This window comes from Melopsittacus undulatus, unplaced genomic scaffold (assembly GCF_012275295.1).
Source record: "Melopsittacus undulatus isolate bMelUnd1 unplaced genomic scaffold, bMelUnd1.mat.Z mat_scaffold_654_arrow_ctg1, whole genome shotgun sequence".
In the NCBI taxonomy this organism is placed as follows: domain Eukaryota; kingdom Metazoa; phylum Chordata; class Aves; order Psittaciformes; family Psittaculidae; genus Melopsittacus; species Melopsittacus undulatus.
In genome coordinates, this window is record NW_022994494.1 from 20,825 (window position 1) to 41,973 (window position 21,149).

Below are 21,149 nucleotides of genomic sequence, written 5' to 3' on the forward strand. Positions count from 1 at the left end.
CTCCTGTGACACCTTCTTTTAATTGTTCCTTGGCCACAAAACCAAGGGAAGAGAGAACACTTGTCTCACTGCTTCTCCTGGGGAAGAAAGGTTGAAAGTACAGCTGGGCTCTGACTGCTGATAAAATTATCCTGCTCTCCAAAGCTTTCACCCTTTTGCAGAGGCAACATAACAGAAATACACTCCCTTTCAGACATTATCCTCCTCTGAGCTAGCCTGTGAGCTTGCTCTTGCTGGGAGTCTGCTCCACTCCTCATGTGTTGAGTGTTAATAATGCAACGTGCCTGATTAACTTGGAGAATGTGGAATTTGCATTTATTTAAAGGTTATTATTTAATAGGTACCCGACAGGTAAATACAAAGGTGCCAAAGGGAACCTTGCTTCTCTGGCTGTTCATCGAGGGGCTCGGTGCAGCATAGCAGTGACCTCTAGTGGGAAGTAACATTAATACTTCATTGGATAACATTTTCAGGGCAATTAATTTGTTAGTTAAGACAGGCTTCATTGTCTTTCTGTTTATCTTTTAGTCTTGTTTGCATTGAAATGCATGTACACAGAATCATAGCATCACAGAAGGGTTTGGGTTAACGGGACCTTAAAGCCCATCCAGTCACCAACCCCCTGCCACACGCAGGGGCACCTTCCACTAGACCAGGTTGCTCGAAGCTCCATCTCACCTGGCCTTGAACACTGCCAGGGATGGGTCATGATGATGAACAAAGTGTGGCTTTGTCTGGTACATTGTCACTATAGCAGTGTTTCTGAATTGTTCAGACATTTGGTTACAGTGACATAGGTGGTCTTGTCACAGCTGAGTTGTCGAGAGTTCTGCAACACTGAGAAAAGCAAATGGCACCAAAGTTCTTTGTTGCTGCTAGGTTTTTTAGCAGCTCTGACTTAAAATATAACTTTGTTGAATAAATCTTTTGAATAAGATTCAGTAGATTTGTTCAAGAGAAGGTGTTATTTTAATATGCAGATTTCTTACCTTTATGCAAATTACGAATGTGGGTTGTTTTTTCCTGCCTTATTTTTTAATTGCCTGCATCACTGTGCTATGAGTGCCTTCTATGTAACAGCTGTAGGAAGATGCACCCTAGAGTTTTCCTGTCTGTGGTAATTTTTCTCCTTGGATTAAAAGCAACACAGGGACAGAAGGAAAATGTTCTTGAAATGTGCAGTGAAGCAAATCAAGTTAGGTGGGTAATAAAAAAAAAGGCAAGGAAGTTCTGCTCATGGGAATGACAGACTGACAAGGGACCATGTGCCTTAAGCAGAAGGAAAAACACTGCACCAGGCAGGTTGAATGAACTCTTAGCAAAGGAAATTTATCACTGTTATTAATTTGGAGGCCTTCAAATGTGAGATAAGTGCACTTTGGGTTAATACCCATTAAGATGTAAGTTTAGAAGCTTACATTCAAGAGCTATGCAGAGTTCTGTGGAAATTAACTCAGGAGTAAAGCTTGCCGCGGCCAGGTGGAGGGGAGGAAAACACCGATACGATGTAGGTTCACAAAATGCTCCGTTTATTGATTACAAGGCTGCTCTTAATATACTGTCTTACACGCAATCACGCATTACTTGATTGGCTGCTTCACTTTGCCCACGAGAGGTACACGCTCCACTTTGCCTCTCCTGATTGGTTTCACACCCTTCGCTTCAGCTTAGCGTTACATCATGCTTCTGGCATCTTGTTATTGCGTTCCTGTTTTGCTGACCTTGACGCTTCTTCTTTTAGCCTGGGTCAGAGGTTCACTTTCTCACAGCTTGCTGTAGGCCTGTTAAAGCGCCCATGCTCGACCCCCCAACATCTCCCCTCTTTTTTTCAAATAAAGCGTTAGTCATCCTGCTGCATGCGTTGCATAATACATTGTAACAAGCAAGGTCCAAAAAACAAAATTAAACAACATAATCATTATTGGTCCGCTAAACATCATGATTAAACTCCTTAACCAACTACTTATTCCTAACGATTTTAACCAAGAGTCTATAGGATTTGTCTTCTACAGTATTTTCTTTAAGTTCAAACAATTTCTTGTGAATAGATTCAGAATGATCAGAAAGAGTCATACAAACACATGCCCAGAAGCATTCCTAATGCAAAGGGGATGTGAAGCAGCTGCAGAAGTAAACTGTACAGTGTTAACAGTCAAGGAGTTACACTCCCCCCTTTTTTTTTTTTTTTTTTTTTTTTTTCCTGAGCAGACAAAAAGCCATTAATTGCAAAGCTTTAACTCCTTATATACTATTGCTTACACACACCTACAGCAATTGGCATATCATGATTGGATACTTGTCTTGAAGACCCTTAGTGACTAACATATAATTGGTTAAGCACAGGTGTGAGAACTTGACCTCGAACACTTGCCAACAGTCCACAGTTCTCATAACTCAGTGAATTACAGCTTCTTCTTATCTTGCTTGCTTAGGCTTCCTCGGGCCTCTCACGGCCTTGCTGTATCCCTCAGAGTTATTCAGACCTCATGTACCAAATATCCATTCTCCTGTGAGAACACTGTCTCCACATCTCCCCCTTTTTAGTTTTACTAAAGTTTTTTTACAATTTCGTATGTCTGCTCTATCACTGCTGGACTTGTGTAACATTACAACCCACTACTCTAGGTAGCATTATTTCAGTAAGACTGGTCTGATTTGAAGTCACTTTGAACCTTTATAACATGTGGCATACCAGTGAATCCTACACACCATGTAACAGGATGGAATAATTGGGATTTAACAGATGTGCTCAGTATAATTGTCCATTACCCATGGTCACACATAATAGAACAGATATTACAAAGATTTTACAAAGATTTCTACCACTGCTGTTTCTTTATGTTGTTCTGTGGCTTTATACTTTTCGCTGGCAGTCAGTATGGTCCTGTTGATAGTTGTACACAGCTGGGCCTACCCTTTTCTCCTGGATGGCTCTCTGATAACAGTGGAGGCCATCCCTCACATCGAGGTCTGGCATGGCATGTGTCTCCACTGCTCTACACCTGCTGGTTGCAGCCAGCAGCAGAGCTAAAGGTTCTTCTTGGTTGCAGACACAGAGGCCAACCCAGTCTTGCCCTTAACTGTGGCAGCAGGCATTTGGTCAATCTCAGTCCTTGCACCTTGTTGTCAATGCAGAGTTTCACCTGCTTTACCCAGTAACAAGTCACTACTACAGCAAAGCACACACAGATTTACATTAGCAGAGTAACTATCACAAGAGCGCATCAGCATGTTGAAGATTGCTGATGGCAGCGAGTGACTAACCAAAGAAATTTCTTACCAGTGGAGTTCTCCCACCCTCTTAATTTGTTCCATTATCTGCTTTATAACACTATCATAATCTTAGAATCTTTCTAGCTTTTACCTTAGCATTTTCTAGCAGCTACTGCAAATCTACATGCTCTAACATCTCTTTCACAAGTGACAATTCCATACAATACAAGGTATAGTTTCTTATTAGCAACTGGCTAGTAAATACAGGTGGTTTATATGCAAAATCACAACCTCTAATAATAGCTACTTTACAAGCATGCATATTCAAGGTGTTAATTTTCAGTTGCCCTCAAGTGATTTTTTTTTTTTTTTTTTGATTACACATGCATATTGTCTGGAAAACAAGCTTTAAGCAATATACATCAAAACTACAGTCATTAATAACAGCTAGAATGTGTTATCATTACCCTTTTTTTCTATTTATTTTTTTTCTATTTTTTTCTATTTTTTTTAATTTTTTTCTATTTTTTTCTTTTTTTTCTATTTTTTTTTCTTTTTTTTTCCATCTTTTTTTTTGTTTGTTTTCTGTTTTTGGGGTTTTTTTTTTGGTTTTTTTTTTTTTTTGTTTTTTTTTTAAAGTCGCCTCACACCTGCTTTGCACAGCTAAAATCACCGGCCTATCGGCAACCTGCACTTTTGCATTAACCTTTTCTCGCCCGAAAGGTTAAACTGCTACCTGTTAAAACTTTTACATGAACCTGACAACAAAAAATATACAGAACACTGTCTGCCCTCATCACACACACACAGACACAGACACACACATATATGCACATATGTGGGATCCCACAAGCACACTGCACACAACTACAGTATTTGAAACACAAAATCCAGACAATCATTGTTCCCACTGCACAGTCCCACATACAGGACGTGGCACAAGGACCCTGTAAAGACTATCAGGAAACCAGCTCCGAGAGAAGCATCATTGCAGTGCGAGGTGGCAGGCTCAACCTTAGCAGGCGTCCCCGCAGAGGCTCTGCCTCCCTCACATCGCATGAGGCTTGGGCTTTTTTACTGACCAAAATGAACACTCATTCCAACACAGGTGGCCAGCCTATGTTGGAAGAAGTTGCCAGCAATATCTATAAAGGTCTCCAAGGGTAGATAGAAACATGGACATACTTATGTTTACCAACTTCAAGTACATGAGTATCACAGAGAGACCGTATCAAAGGAGTTGTATATGGGGTCCCAACTCCACGGTCTGACACATTCTGCCCGATACCCCTGATAAGAGCATACAAGAGACCTTCCCATCTCAGGTGGGAAGCACACACACCACGGGAAACCGTGCAATACATCCACATCCCCCACCCATCTCACTTCTCCCTTTACAGCTACCCATTTATCATGAGGATATGGGGGATATAAATCAGGCTTCTTTTCCGGATGAATAGGCTCCAGGTCAAAAGCACCATCCAGGTCAGCATCGGCATTATCAGGCGTCAGGATCTCAGGATCAGCAACAGCAAACTGATGAACGTGCACAGGCTCCTTCTCGGGGTCAATAGGGCCTGAGTCGAAAGGATCATCTTCATCCTCATCTTCAGTCTTCACAGCCATGGCAGCAACCAGCGGAGGTTTGTGGGGGGAGGGGGGGCACACTGGTCTCCATGATCTAATTTTTTTGACTTTAACATCTCTAAAACAGTTCTCCAAATGACTAACAAACTTTTCACAGCATCATTGCCTTTCGTGGCTGCATTCCACAGCTTAACTCCTTTCACAGCTTCATTGCCTTTCGTGGCTGCATTCCACAGCTTAACTCCTTTCACAGCTTCATTGCCTTTCGTGGCTGCATTCCACAGCTTAACTCTTGCCCCATTCCACAAGGATATCTCAAATCCGGTAGACTCATAAATCTCTGGGTAATGTGTCTTCGACCATTTCAACATTAACTTTAGGTCTGTCTCTTTAACGGTTGCTCCCTTCACCTTAAGAAGGACTGAAAACATCCATAAATCAGGGCTTCTTCCTTAGTAATTTTCTCCCAAGTCTCGAGATTAAAAGCTTCACCGACTCCCACAGTTCTTCCCCTATCTTACGCCATTGATCTTTGGAGAATAACTGTCCCGTATTTTCTAACAACCCCCTTCGTCGGCACCAAAATAAAAAGTCCACAAGTTCCCGTCGGGGTATTGAGTACCCTGTTTTCTTCGCTACGCATAGCAATCCTTCTATCGTAGCCTTTTTCTATCGCTGATACAGCGAAACCCATCCCGAACCAGACCGCAGTCTGCCTGACTCACCGGTCAGCCGTGGCCACGTAATTGAGCTCTTTTCCTGCCTCTCTCGGGCAAGCCGGGATCTCCACCTTCTCTCGTCCGCGGTCTCTCTCTCTCCTGGTATCACGTCGGGGTCACCAGAATGCCGCGGCCAGGTGGAGGGGAGAAGAAAACAACCGATACGATGTAGGTTCACAAAATGCTCCGTTTATTGATTACAAGGCTGCTCTTAATATACTGTCTTACACGCAATCCGCATTACTTGATTGGCTGCTTCACTTTGCCCACGAGAGGTACACGCTCCACTTTGCCTCTCCTGATTGGTTTCACACCTTCGCTTCAGCTTAGCGTTACATCATGCTTCTGGCATCTTGTTATTGCGTTCCTGTTTTGCTGACCTTGACGCTTTCTTCTTTTAGCCTGGGGTCAGAGGTTCACTTTCTCACAGCTTGCTGTAGGCCTGTTAAAGCGCCCATGCTCGACCCCCAACAAAAGCTCCTATCACCAACTACTCCATAAGCCACTTGCAACTGATGGGTTTATTACGCCGTTTCACAGCACTACATTGTGCTTAGGACCAAAGAGTCGATACCACAAACCAGACACTGTGTGCTGCCACTGCTGCTTGCAGTGGCTTTAATTCACAGTGCAAGAGGTAAATTGGGATATTTTGATACCTCAAAGGGCATTCCTATGGAATAAATCCCCTTGTACATTTGCACACACAAAAGTGAATACCAGTGCAATGCAGTGCACTGGAAGAGCCAAGGTGGCAAGCGTGCCCATCCCCTGCAACACGTTTGCCTTCATTCCTTCTAATTACACAACGCAATGGCAGTTATGGTGGCCTGAGGTGGTGGATTGGATACAGGAATCTGCAGAGCTCCATTCAGTGAGGGGATTTGTAACCTCAGTAGAGAAATCACCTAATGAAGTAGGTTCTTTTTTCTGCCTATCCCCCTGAGGGAAGAGACTGCCTCTGACCTCATCATATGGAGAATTTCCTTAGCCAAAATTATATGTTCCCTGTGTAATTTTATTACCACCAGTCTTTCCCCTGGGTAGCTTGGGGAATCCATTGTGGATGTTCCCCTAGGGTTAGTGTTGTAGCTCTGCTGGTAAAGCTAATGTTCCCTGCAAGGTCTGTAATGCTTTGCAGTCACTGGGTCAGCTCCTAAGTGTTTCTGGAGAGTCTGTTCTAAAGTTAATTTACCAACCCCCTTGTCAGACATTGGTGTGAACAAGTCATGATTTCTCTTCCTCCCACTGGGAGAAAGAACAGATCTCTTTTCTCCCCTAAGCCAGTGACTCATCAGCCCTGCAGAGCTGCCTACATGTTACGTATATGGCATCACTTAGTGGTAAATAGCTTAAAAAGTCCTTTTATTTGTCTGGTTAGAGCAACTAAGATTGTTCTTGGATGAGTTATTTAAATGTGATGTGACAGAGGTGGTGTCCAAGGGTTCTGCCTCAGCCCACAGGGTGTAGGCAGTGTGAATGCATGACTTGCTGTAATAAAAACATGATCCATAGCTACGGAGTACATGTATTACTGGTTTTCAAAGAAGAAAATACTGATCTCTTCATCCCATAAAAGGCTGAAGCCTTAAGCCAGCTGACACCACAGATGGGCTTCCAGTGTCAGGCCCTGCAGAACATAGTAACTCAGAGCTGTTTAAACAGCAGTGGCTTACATTTTAAAATGAAAGTTCCAGTTTTGAGAAGCAGCTGTGGCTTCCAATGGCATTAAATGAGAGGAAAAACCCAAAGGGAATTTTAGTCTCTGGAGTGACGAGCTGTTACAAATATGACATGTGTGTGGTTGGTCATTCTGTGCAGATGCTTCTGTTTTCCTAGCAGCACTGAAGACCTTGCTTGTACAGTGCACACAAGAAGCAAGAGCTTTGATCAGGTACTTCCTGCTGTGGTTCCAAACCTGATCACAAAAAGGCCTTGTCTTCCTGCTCAGTCTGTGGGATTCTGAAATGCTGTCTGGTTAGTAGAATCTTCTCAGTACGGAAAATCACAATCTCCGCTTTACTCATGTGGGATTTTTGTATAAGGGACTTAATCCTTGTTGAGGTCAGGGAAATAACAGCTCACCCATTTCACATGCACAAGTTACATGAAAATTGTGTGAATATTAGTTTCTTATACTGTGGAATATTTTGTTTATAAGAAAATTTCTTATCCATAAACATTCCAGTGGAAAAATGTCCGAAATTAAACACATTTTAATTGAACATGCCTTTTTTTTTCCCTTTATAGTCATTAACGGCCATACACCCTGTTTAAGGTTGTTGTTGGAAGTTGCAGACAACCCTGTGTGACAGACGCAAAGGACAGTAAGTTTTATTTGTGATGGGGTTTTTTTCAGCTCTGTGATTCAAAACAGCATCTCGGATTTTCTCACCAAAAATCGAATACTCCTATTTCCTGTACTTATCCTTATAGATTCTGGCAGAGATTATAACGTACATATTCAGTTGGACCTAAGCCATTTGAAGAGGATTGTACATAAATCTGAGGCTCTGCATCATACGTTAAACAATTGTTCATAGATGCTGGGGAACAGATTCAATAGAAACTAACAAGCTCCTAAGAGTGTTTCTATAGAGTCTTGCTCTTTATCAAACACTGCCGTTCCAGGGTTTTACTTGGTATATCAGGCTGGTGCAGTGGGACAGACTGTTTATTCGAGGTGACCACATGCATCTGAGATGTTGCTACAAAAAATTCTGTTTTTTCATTAAATGCCAGTTATAAAGCAACAATAACGTATATTTTTGAAGTGAAAATATGACTTGAATAGTTTGAAAAACTCGTGGGGTGCCTGGAACATACCTGACTGTACATATAGTTTTAAATGGTATTAGTCTATCTAAATATAGAAGGAGAATAGATCTCTTTCAGAAACAAATGGAAGATATGTTAGTCCAAATTCTGTTTTCCTCATGTCCCATGCAATCGTGCAGCACTTGCACAAGAAATGCTTTGGGTGGTTTTCATCTTGGTGGCTAGCAGGAACATTCATTCACAGCGCTTGGGTATTGTAAAGCTCATGGAGGTGACAGTAACTGTAGGTTATTAAGACAACAGATTGTTTGAATAATGTGCTCTGTAAATGGCTTACAATTGAGTTTGTATTTTCAGTCATGGTAGTTGGTTGTTAAACATCTTAATAACTTCATAGAAAGGTCTTCACTTGGGTGTTACATAGAGAGAAAGAAACAGGATTGTGCTTCGGAATGGAGAGAAATGCAGGACTTCCTGATCCTTCTATTCCTGTAAGTTAGCATTAGGAAGTAGCATGTCATTTTATAACTGTGACTGGTCTGGTTTGTCTTTTTCTAGAACCCCACTGATGCTTGCAGTGGCGTATGGCACATTGATGCTGTTTCTTTATTACTTGAAAAAGAAGCATCTGTAGATGCAGCTGATCTCCTGGGATGCACAGCTTTACATCGAGGGGTGACTTAATTTTTACAATTCTTACTTATTTGTTTACTGTGAGTACAACTCACTCATAAATACAGAGATAATGCATGTAGGAAATACTGTAAATGATTGGAAATATAACCCACACACAGTCAATGAGGTAAAAAGCAGGACAGATCCACTCTCAGTAATGCTCTGCTTTTGACTTTCTTTCTTGTTTGCTTCAAGTGATTAGCTGAACTACTTGATGAGACCATTTTTTCTTGGCTCTAGGTACTTACAATAGCAATTGTTATTCTTAGAACCAAGCACCTATGAATTCCGAAAATAATCTCTTTAAAGACCTGCCCAGCAGTTATTCCATTTTTCTCAGGGAGGTGGCGTAAATAATGTAAAGCTCAAGTTTTTTAAATAGAGGCAGTGAAACTTGAGGCATACCTTTGCTGGGGAGTCACCTTCTTAGCCAATGTAAAGTTGATGCAAGAGGCGATACTTACACAGAACTCCTGATGACTGCATGTGAGCAGTTCTGCTTAGAGTAGTCCCAGCACATAATAAAAGCTATGGCATAAGTTCTGTATTGATAGTGATGCGTTAACATGCTCAGAACACCAAAGTAGTTAACTTACATATGATACAGAGAGTCATTGATATAGTAGCTGGCCAGCTGTAAAAGCAGCTTTTCCCTATTTCTGATGATATAGTTGATCCCTTTTTTCCACAGTTCTTCCCTCACATTCATACATGATTTGAGAAGTCAGACTCAGGTTTTCTGAACTTCACCCCTATTTCAGCTGTTTCCTTAGTCTTAAACTCCTCTTTGGTTTTGTACCTCACTTAGTGGAGTCTCTTCCACAGAAAGCCTTTGAAAGACAGTGCCAAGTGTATTTCAATATATCAGTTATCACAGGTACTCATGGGAGAAAAGGAGCTTTCATTTCTGTTTTCTGAATCCCATCCAGGCCATCTCATGTTCACAGGCATCAATCCTATTCCATATTTCCTGTCCAAGAATCTGTTTTATGTCAACCTCTTTACTCATTTCTCTGTTACCAGATTATGACCGGGCATGAAGAGTGTGTTCAGATGCTGTTAGAGAAAGAAGTATCTATTTTATGTAAAGATGCCAGAGGCAGAACACCTCTGCACTTTGCAGCAGCTCTGGGTCACGCCACTTGGCTAAGTGAATTACTGCAGATAGCACTTTCAGAGGAAGACTGCAGTTTGAAAGATAATCAAGGTTATACACCACTGCACTGGGCTTGTTACAACGGTAAGATTCTCCCTGTGGGCTTAGTTCAAATGTGGCCTCAGTTTTAGGGAAGCAACCTAACACTTTGAGAAGCTTGAAATGAAGAAGCAAATTATCTCTCCTCTACTTGCTCTCCATAGTTAGCATTTGCTCTGTTTGCCCTTCAGCTCAGAACCCAGGGAAATTACAGCATTACCTCCTAGTGGCTTTGCAACTCATCTAATCCCTGTCACAGGAGGCCAGGGGGAAGTTCTGGTTTTACTGATGTCAATGATGAAATTGATTTCTGTGAGTCCAGGAATGCTCCTTTAAGCAGTCACCTTCTTATTTATTGAAACCACATGAATAGATGGCTATTCTGAACTGATTATTCTAAACTGGATCATCTGATCTTGTTGCTAAATATGAGGACAAAGCTTCTCAGTATCATAAAGTCATAGAATAGTTAGGGTTGAAAAGGACCTTAAGATCATCTGGTTCCAACCCCCCTGCCATGGGCAGGGACACGTCCCACTAAACCATGTTAAACCATGTAATCAGTTAAGATCATCTTTGGAGATGCATAAAGCAATTTATAGAACATCACTTAAAAAAGAGACTGTTTTTCCCTTTCCTCTTTTCTCAATAAATGCTAATAGTAGCTTGGATCTGTTTATTATTTTATCACATTTGTTATTATTGTTTATTATTTTATCACATTTGTTATTATATACACATTGTGTTCAACTTGGAACTTCACATATTAAATTCTAATCTGTATAAGCCTAATATGAATGACGTGAATTACCTGTGTCTGATCTCTTACAGGTCATGAAAACTGCATAGAGGTACTATTGGAACAAAAATTTTTCCGCACATTCTATGGTAATAGCTTCTCCCCATTGCACTGTGCTGTGTAAGTAGAAATCTCCAGTACCTAACACAGATCTGTTGGTTTAGGATATGTCTGGAAGAAGTAGCAGTATGAGAAGAAAGTCATGCTTTTTTTGAGGTTATTTTAAGGCTGATCATTAATTGTCCTAATGCTTCTGCTGCAAAAGTGGCAGACTAAAGAGTATGTTTGCATAAATGTCTTACATTTAGGCTTTTTGATAAAATATCAGCTTACAATTAAAGAGCTGCATTTCTGCTCCCTTTCTAGTTTCTTTTCCCTTGCTGACAATTACACACCTATGCCTTTTTTTCACACAGGGTGGAACTTTATAGCTCTTCCTTTCTCAGGCCATGACCTAGGCTATAGTGCTTTGGTCTGTGGATGTATTGAGCTTTTGAGGTTCCTTTGAAAGCCAGAAGCTGAAAGTTAATATATTGGTCAGAATCAAGGTGATCCTTTTTTAGCAATAGAAACAAAGCCTTAATGAAGGAAGGACTTTGAAAGAAGCATCTATGTCACGCCACAATTGTGTTTTGTGCAGGCCATGTTTTTGCCAAGACATCCTCAGCTGAGTGTTTTCCAGTCTGATTTTCCTCATGGTCTTTTTTCCTTCTGAGATAATCTCACGTCTTAAAGGTTTGGTATTCCTTACTCAGATCCTAGCCAAAGGGACCAATCAGCTTTAGAGGCAAATTCTATATACAAAGTTCTCATATTACTTATGAACAACAAAAAGTGGTGGTTATCATGAGTTATGCCTATACTTATTAAAACATAAAAGCATATAGAAAGCACTGCTTTTATTCTACTTAAAACTAAGGTCTTTGTGGCTGAAACATAGTGTTTGAAAACCGAATTTCAAATGACAGCTTTGAAGAAAAGTGCCTTGATCGAGTGCTTTCCAGATCCAGGTGTATTTGACGTATAAACTAAAAGATTTTAAGATACTAAGGTTTTAATCCTAGGTTTGTGCAGCACTTCCAATTACCTTTTCAGTTACCATAGTGTACTGCAGGATCAGCTTTGCTTTTAGAGATTGAAATCCATAGTTGCACGTGTAGTTTGGTTAAGTGGAGAGATCTGAATATTCAGAAATGTGACTGAAAGCATGAAGGCAAAGGTATGTTAGGATAACCAGTAAAAATATTAATGGAAGTAAAGGGAATTAATATTGTAAAATGGGTAAAGATGAAGACATTTTACCTTTCTGAAAATTACTTTTTTGGCAGAATCAATGATCATGAAAACTGTGCATCACTGCTCATCGGAGCCATCGATGCCAGCATTGTCAATTGTGAAGATGACAAAGGAAGGTAATAGTTTCTTAAACAAACTGCATTTCACAAATCCATCTAGTATTTTTCGCAGTTCTTTCTGAACCTCTGAACTATCTTGGTTGAGCTAAGACTTGCCGTGCTGACTCTTTCAGAGGGCAGATACACTGCAACAAAGTTAAATGGTGGCTCACTTGAAGCAGGAATACTATGGAAGTACTCAGTTTCATAGTACATATGAAAAGAATACAGAAGAAAGAGTATTTTGTTTGTGCAGAACATCCATGACTGCAGGCTGTTTCATTGTTTAATTAAACCAAATTCAAGACCTTCAGTAACAGTGATCACTTACTCCTGTAAGGCTAAGACCATCTCACCTCTTCTGATAAGAAAACCTGATGTATGACTATGAGCTGGGCTGTGTACCAACTATCTTTCTTCTCTATTAGTCATGCTTCAGACTCAAAATGCTACAGGGAGACAGTGAACAAATTCTAGTGTCTCAGCCTTGTGAAACTGATAACCTTCAAAATGGATTGCATTCCTTCTGCCTTTTATATTAATGCTGTTGTTGTGCAGCATCTTTGATTATAACTTCAAATACTTTAGGTTTTTTTTAGTATGGATCTGTTCTTTTCTAATGGTTCTTCCCATCTTAGGCTTGTTGAAAGAGTAAAATTGGATGGATAAGACTGCGGGATTACACCGCTTTTTGTGTCACACACTATGCTCTGTTAAATAAATACGCTGCTAATATGAGGTTCTGAGATTTTCCACACTGTCATATCTACCTCCTGCTTCCCTGTTTTTAAAGTTGATGCTGCACCAGGACAGACACTGTAACTATTATTTAATTTACTTCAGCTGCTGCTACTCTATAGCTTTCCCCTGGTGATAACTTCAAGTTTTGTAGGAAAACAAGTTAAAAAATGGCTTGCACTTCCAGGTTCATGGGCAGGTAATCTAACAGGAATATTGCCATTCCTTAGCAACAGCTGTGGTCATGTCACTTTCCCCACAGAACACCCCTTCATGCAGCAGCCTTCGCAAATCACGTGGAGTGCCTCCAGCTCCTTCTGAGTCACAGCGCACAAGTGAATGCTGCGGATCATGCAGGAAAAACACCACTCATGATGGCAGCTCAGAACGGTCACACAAGTGCTGTAGGTAAGTACATCCTCCGTTTGTCTCAAAGGGTGAATGCTACTGCAGTGACCATCCCAAATAAGTAATCATTTTTTCCCCATGAAAACTAGGGAAGGAAAATAAATTATGTGGCTGTCTCTGAGAAGCTACTTTTACATCTGTAAATAATTTCTTTTCCTCCTCAGCCATTGTTTCTCAGCAGACTTGGTGAACATTTACAGGACAAAAACTTGTGTCTTACTTCCTCCTAAAAGCACACTGTAAGGAGCATGAGGGGAGCAGTAATTCTATTCCCTTGTTTACTCCCTTGATTTTATGGAGCAGTAAAACTGCATGTGTGAAAAAGATTATGTAACCTTTTCCTCTGCTCCATTATGGGAAGTCCTATGTTTCAAAAGGCAGCTATCAGCAGCTGGTTTTTCCAGACTAGACTATATACTACAGGCATACAGATTAGGATCATATTGACTTAACAGAATTCCTTTTTCTTTAGCTTCAACAGCACAGACTGCTGAATTCTTTATATCCACTTAGTCCTCTCAAAGCAGGAGCCACAGTTGTTCTTAGGAGGTGATTCAGGCAGAATTTGCTGATTCACAGATGGGGAGGTTCATAAATAAACTTCAAAATGTACATGTTTTTGTATACGTTTGACAGTTTGGGGCACAGTGAATGAACTGTTAGCTCTGCCCTTGCTTGCTGATTAACTGCACAAGATTAGTCTGTTCTCATTCATTATTGCCATTGCATGTTCATAAAGCTTACATCACATACAGGCTTAACTGAGTAGCGTGCATGCACACATATACTGAAATAGTAATTTTTTCCCCTCTATTTTTACAAGTTTGTCTGCCCATTGGGTTTGTTCATTGATTTCTTTTCTATACCTCAGACTTTTTGGTGAACATTGCCAAGGCTGACTTGACATTAAAAGATAAGGAGTCGAATACGCCTTTGCACTTGGCTAGCAGTAAAGTAAGTTGAAGATCTCTGTATGCTTCTATTCTTGTCACAGTCTGTCTGTAAGTGTGTGTGTGTGTTTTTATACTCCTAAGATTTTTTCCTGCAATGGAAACGTGGTGATTAAACTTGTGGTGAGGAAGAGGACATTGTTCCAAGTTTTTTCTCAAGCCTGCATTAAAGTTTTGTAAATTGAGAGACATGGGTGCCTTTTACAACAGCTGAAATCTAAGGACATAACACTAAAGAAGTAATGGAAAACCCTTTCAGATTTTACCCAATGATCTCACTGTAAATAGCATAGCTTCAGTTACTCTCCAATTTCTGTGGAAGAAACCCAAAATCTTCTCTTAATGGAACAGCAGTAAAACCAGAGGCACTGATAAGACTGGTGGTGGTGTCTCTTCCCACCCTTTCTTCCTCTTACTTCCGATTGTTATTGCTGTTTTTGCAAGAAAAATGCCCGATGAATTCCCCTTCTGAGCCTTTTCTTTTGCTCTGAGCTACAGACTCAACTCCAGTGCAATAGTGTTACTCCAGTTTCTGCAGGTACTGAATCTGCATACTGCCTCACTGAATTCCCAATGTCTTTCAGCCAGCTATTCACATGCCAGAGTTGTAGGCTCTACATCTGTGACCTGCTGTGCTGAAACAGTATCAGAAAGAAGGCCCAGATCTGTATTATTTCCACAGTTGCATTGTCAGAGCTCTCACACTTGAAGGGATTTTGTAGTAGCTTATCAATAACACAGAAAGGCTTTTAAAGATCCAGAAAGTACAGTATTCATTTCTGAGATTCAACCATCTCTATGTTATTATAGTCCTAATGTAGTTATAATAAATAATCCATTGAATGGCTCTCAAGAGAAATAGTAATCTCTGAAAGCTGAGGAGGTGAATTCATATATAAGGAGTGAAGAATTGAAAGACAGGTAAATGTCTAAATTTCCAAATATGCTAAAGCATCCTTGCAGTGGCACTTCATAAATGGTATTTTAGGGCTCCTCCAGTTCACCTACTACATATCCATATATGTTGAGTACTATGCTTTGTATTTCAAATTGAGTTATTAAATTTCATTTTTATATGGAGCATTTTGTTTGTCACAGTTTTACATTCTTCAGCAAATTAACACTATTTTCGTCCCCCCTCCAACTACAGGGTCATGAAAATGTGCCTTGCTAATACTTGACAAGATACAAGAACAGAGCCTTATTAATGCAAAAAATAATGCATTGCAGACGTAAGTAAAGCCTGCTCCTACTAAGTTCACTTGACTTACAACAAGATTCCAATTTCACATTTCAAATTCATGTCTCAGATTTTCTCACTGAACAAAAACGTCAATTTCTGATTTATTTTTTTTTTAGTGTTTGTCCTTGACAAGACCAGATTTATATTGTATTTTCACTTTTAATTTTGTTTCCTTTGATGCCACTTCTATACATGGGCTGGTGGAAAAATTAGACGGGGTCATTTATTTGAAGACTGTATCAAAATGTCTATTAATCCTCAGACTATGCAAGTAGACATCTGGCATGTCCTAACTTTTTGAGCTTCACCTTAGATCTAAATAATTCATTTAGACTTAAGGTGGTACATTTAATTTTCAGAGGTTTTTTAAGGTGATATTTATGTACAACTGCCCTCCATACCATCTATTATCAGCAGAGTTAAAACCCAACAATATTCTTACTCCAGCTGCAATTATTTGACTAGTATGGGGGAATTCCATTGTAAAAGATTCAACCACAAGTTTAGGTGGCAGATCATCTAGTGCTTGCAGAAGAATTCATTCTATCTTAGCCCTTTTTTCCCCCTTCCAATATAAAATTGGTTTTCCTCTCCTATTAGCTGCCTCCAGACAGAAGCACTGGGTGTCCACCCAGGGTCCACCCAGGAAGAAGCAAACTAGTGGCTCTGTGTTAACAAGAGATTCACAATGCAAGGATATAAAGGCAATACAATGATTTTGAGCAATCTGTAGTAGCCAGACTTAAGGATGGAACAAAGGCATTTATTCAGTGTCAGATTATTTTCCTTTAAAATTTCAATTGTGTTCTGCAAACAGTGGAAAAATTAGAGTTATTTTTAAAGAAAGCCTTTAGACTGGAAAGATATAAAGCAATCTTTATGTATGTAAAGGTAATTATATTTGTCTTGCACATATATTTTATAGGTATGAAACATGATGATTATTTTAAAGGCTGCAGTATAATTTAACATCTACAAATGATTGTAATGATCCAAAGAAGGAAAACACTGTCTTTAAGTATTACCTAACTATCTTTAGAAAATCTATTTTAATTGAAGGTGAATTTGTTGTTTTTTTGTAGACCTCTCCATATTGCTGCACGAAATGGCTTAAAGATGGTGGTGGAAAAATTGCTAGCCAAAGGGGCATGTGTCCTAGCAGTAGACGAAAATGGTAAGTAAATAATATACTTCAGCAATCTTCAGTAGACCTAGCAGGTAACTTTACAACAGACTGAAGCAATAGACTTAAAAGCTGATGATAGACATCACTGATGCTTTTACCCCTCCAAGAACAGACAATGAGCTGTGTGAGTACCTATTAAAAACTGTGTGAGTACCTATTAAAAAAAATAAAATAAAAGATACTATTTCTTTTTCTTTAATATGAAAATGTATTCTAAACATCACAGTGGTCCCTTTTACTATTCATTTTGCATGTACTGCCAACAGCTAGTCTTTTTTAATGCTTGAGTGCAGTGGTAACTTGAATTTCCTAAACATGCAAGTGGCACCGGATAATTCTGACGCCTTGCAGAAGAATTAAGGATTATGCATTCAATCAGCGCATGTTTAAATGGGTAGGAAGAAAACCATCACCATATGTTTGATTGTGTCCTAGTTCATTCTGAGATCAAAGCTTGTGCTTACCAATTGTGTGACCTAATCCAAGATGCAAGTAAATTACTGTTGCTTCAAAAAATACATGATTAGTTAATAAAGCCAATAATTTTGTTTCAGATCTCAATGAAGTCCTTCCCCAAACATTATAAAGCCCATAGAGAGCTGTGCTTCTAAATTAATGTTTTCAAAAATGGCTTCCTGAAATAAGCTAGTCTTTCTTACAATACTTGACATTAATGTAACAATTCAGTACCTCCATCTTCCCATATCTATAAAATAACAATAATAATACTCACCCATCATTGCAAGAAATTTGAGATCAATGGATGAAAAGAACTTGAGTGGTGAGTATTTACTATTAATCAAATGCTACCTAGGTACACTTGCATGAATGAGATCCACCACAGTCATCTGACCATAACCTCATTTTAGAGACAAGGGACAGAAAAATTAACCAGACCAGCTTCTAACCACAGCTTTTATCATTAAAATTGTGCATACAGATCCAGCTAATTTGCACGTATGTAATGAATGGAAATTGAGTTTAAATTTTAGACATATTTAGTTTTTGTAGGAACAACTGCATATACTGTTTAAAAGAGAGAAATTTAAGTACAGTCTTTGTGTCAGTACAACTTTAAAGCTTAGACCTCAGTAGAAGAGGAAACGTCACTTAGGATATGCATACACTATAGTCAGTGCTTAAATACAGGTAGTTTGCTATGAAACTACACAATGTAGGTGAGTCTGGTGTAGGTTAGTCCACCAAACTCACCTACATTGCAGGTGTTCTTGGCTTACTTGAGGCAGTAGGATATCAGTAGTGGTCACTGTCTCAAATTACTGTTGCTGCAGCACCTAAGATTTAGCCATCTGGAAAAAAATTTTGTTGCTCTTATCATAAAGCAGGCTTTGTTGGAAAGTGCTGGAGTACTACACAGCAGCCTGCAAAATGTATAGATGGCAAGTGTAATCAGCACACTGGTTTCCAAGGTTTATATATACGAAGAGCTGCTTGAGGGGCAGTGGTAGGGCAGGAGCCAAGTTAAACAGTAGTGAAGACAAACTTCACTGGCTCCCCAGTTCTTTGTTTACTGACATCTGTATACTGTTAACTTGCATTTAAATTGTGTGCTGTGCTTTCTGAATACAGTTGTTATTCTTCCAATATAATGTAAATTTGGGTGACATCCATGTAGCCATACCTGCTAACAAGTACCATGTGTACTAGTCTAATTCTTTTCTAATTCCTAAATAAACTGCTTTCTGAGTACTCAACTGATACTCAACTTTTAAAGACTGATTAGTCTTTAAAATACTTTGCTTTTTACTTCAAAATACTTTTAAAACTAATATCTTTCATGTTCTGATGAAAGTCATTGTTCTCAGAATGAGACTTGTTCATATGCACAGAAACTGAAGCCAGTTTCTGTCCCTGTTGCTGTACTCCCCGTGTTCTGTATTCATCATACTGTCTGTGCTGTAGAACTGTTGTTTAGCAAGTGCTTTTATTCATATTGTGAAGTCTGTTTGCTGCCTGATTTTCAAAATACAGTGCTTGTTGTGGTCACAATGATTTGAATGCTCCATGAAGTGTGTATTTTCCAGCATGTCTAATTTAAAGTAAGTAACATACCCCTGTTGCCTGGCATGATTGTAACTGAACATACATCTCCCGCTTACGACATCACCTAGAGATGTATATGAGGAATGCTCAGTGCGTTCTCAGTACCCTTCGTACTAACCATTGCCTTGTCTGCATTTGTGCCCAGGTCATACGCCAGCCCTGGCTTGCGCTCCTAACAAAGACGTGGCTGACTGCCTGGCACTCATTTTGGCAACCATGATGCCTTTTTCTCCTTCCAGTTCAATGACGGCTTTCAACTTCGTTTGTTTTAAAAAAGACAATTTGGGCAGGACACACCTCTGCGATGGCTCCAGTGTGGGTAGCATAAACTCTTACAATAAGCCCTTAAGTAACAACGTAGGAACAGAGGATGGGTACAATGAAAATGATTCAGATTCTGAAACATTTTGACTTTTTGGTATTCAGAAACTTCTTTTCTCTTTTTCATTATTGTTTCATTTCAGCTTTATTTTTGTCTTTTTAAACAGCTTAAATCCCAAGGCCATATTCTTAACTATTACTCTTGACAAGTAGGTATTGAAAGATTTTAGTGTTCATAAGAACAAAGCCTTTAAATAACGAAGTTAGAGGGGTTACTGGAATATATTCCCATTAATGTTCTGCAGCTTTTCAGATTCCTGGTGTTTTCTTTAGGCCCCTAAGTGCCCTGTGGAAAACCTCTACCTCTTATTTTAAGTAGAAAAAGTGAAAATGCCTTTTTTTCTTTTTGACAGCACAAATAAACAGGGAGCTGTTTGTAAAAAGTTCTTACACGTTTTAGCTGTACCTTTAGTACACAGACGTATTTCCAGTGTAGCTTTCATAGGTTGGAGTATCACCCCTTTCTGTGTGTGTCTGTTTCCTGCTTCCAGGGGCTCTGTTAATTAGAGTTATTAATTTTTATTTTACACAAACCAAGGTAAAGTTGTAAATCTTAAAACTGCCTGTATTACTTTTCTACAGGAAATGAAACTTTTGCATTCTGCCTGTATTAAGCACTTAAACACACAGAGGCACTTTTCACAGTTCTTAGTTGCAGCACACAATGAGAAAAATATAATTAACTCTTAAGGCCAAATTCTACTTGTCTCACCTTATTTCCCCACAGGCATTAGTGGAACCCACTGGTATAAAATGAAAATCACTTGGCCCTTATATTTTTTTCAATTCAGCACAAACATGTACAGTTTATTTGCACTACAGAATTAGGGTCATTAGACGTTTCTGTCACCTGAGCCATTAATCATAAATCTAATACCAGAAAACATAAGGGGGGTTGAGGATGTGAGGAATTAGGTGTAGGCAAAGGTGTTGTAAAAGTTGATAATGACTTGCCAACTTAAATGGATTTATTTCCTTCCTTTCTATACTTAAATAACTTATTTTTACTGTAAACAGCATCAAATTTTAAAATACTTTTAACAGTGTTTGGATTAACAGAGCAAAAGTAAAGCAATGAAAGCATAACATGAAAAGCTGAACCACCAAACACCAGAAAACATGGCAGTGTACCGTGCAGGGATCGGAGATACATGCTAAAAAACCCTATTGTCACCAGCTTTTAAAGCAATGTCAACTTTGTGAATATGTTTACTCCTTCTGCCAAAGTTTCTAGGTCAAATGGACCACGACCCTCACCTGCAACAGATGTACAAAAGGAAGAATGAGACTTTGTAAACAAAACCAAACTAAACAAAAAGCTATCACGAACTAATCAGCTGTACCAAGAGGACCAAAATGCTTCAGTAATTAAATGGAAGACTTTGCTACTTTTATTTTTTCTTCAAATGTGAGTGACATAATGAACCAGTTTTTTCTAAACCATAAAAATAGAAATTTTTGAGGTAATGAGTAGTCTTGAGTGAATTTTACATTTTATGACGCAGGTTTCAAGTTGACATTTGTAACTGATGATGTGTTGACCACAGTTTGGGTTGTTTTCTTTCCAGACTAAAGAATATGTTCATATACTTTTTAATGTAAATGTGTTTATATTTATTTGAAGTGAAACAAATGCCCAAGAAAAAATACCTATGGCTTGTTCTCCTAGTTAGCATTTGTGCGTACTATTTGGCATGATGTGAAATGAAATGTGAATCTAGGCAAGACTCATAGCCTGAGTAGAAAAACGAAGGGCTGATGCACTTTGGGAGAGTGCCCATCTTCTTGTATGGAATGCAAAGATTAAGTCCACAGGCTA

General features: G+C 39.3%; 1 protein-coding gene across 1 annotated transcript in view; it reads left to right on the forward strand.

Annotated features, from left to right (window-relative positions):
- Positions 1-20,918, forward strand: part of LOC117438821 (serine/threonine-protein phosphatase 6 regulatory ankyrin repeat subunit B-like) — a gene marked incomplete at its 5' end in the record, with an annotated part of 39,735 nt that extends 18,817 nt beyond the window's left edge. Inside the window, 12 exon segments of the mRNA XM_034074202.1 lie at positions 7,770-7,823; positions 7,826-7,850; positions 8,856-8,881; positions 8,884-8,972; positions 9,996-10,212; positions 10,999-11,086; positions 12,295-12,378; positions 13,361-13,506; positions 14,378-14,464; positions 15,607-15,688; positions 16,782-16,873; positions 20,558-20,918. Of these exon segments, the coding sequence (XP_033930093.1) occupies positions 7,770-7,823; positions 7,826-7,850; positions 8,856-8,881; positions 8,884-8,972; positions 9,996-10,212; positions 10,999-11,086; positions 12,295-12,378; positions 13,361-13,506; positions 14,378-14,464; positions 15,607-15,688; positions 16,782-16,873; positions 20,558-20,616 (1,049 nt within the window).
- Between the last annotated feature and the right edge of the window lie 231 nt (positions 20,919-21,149).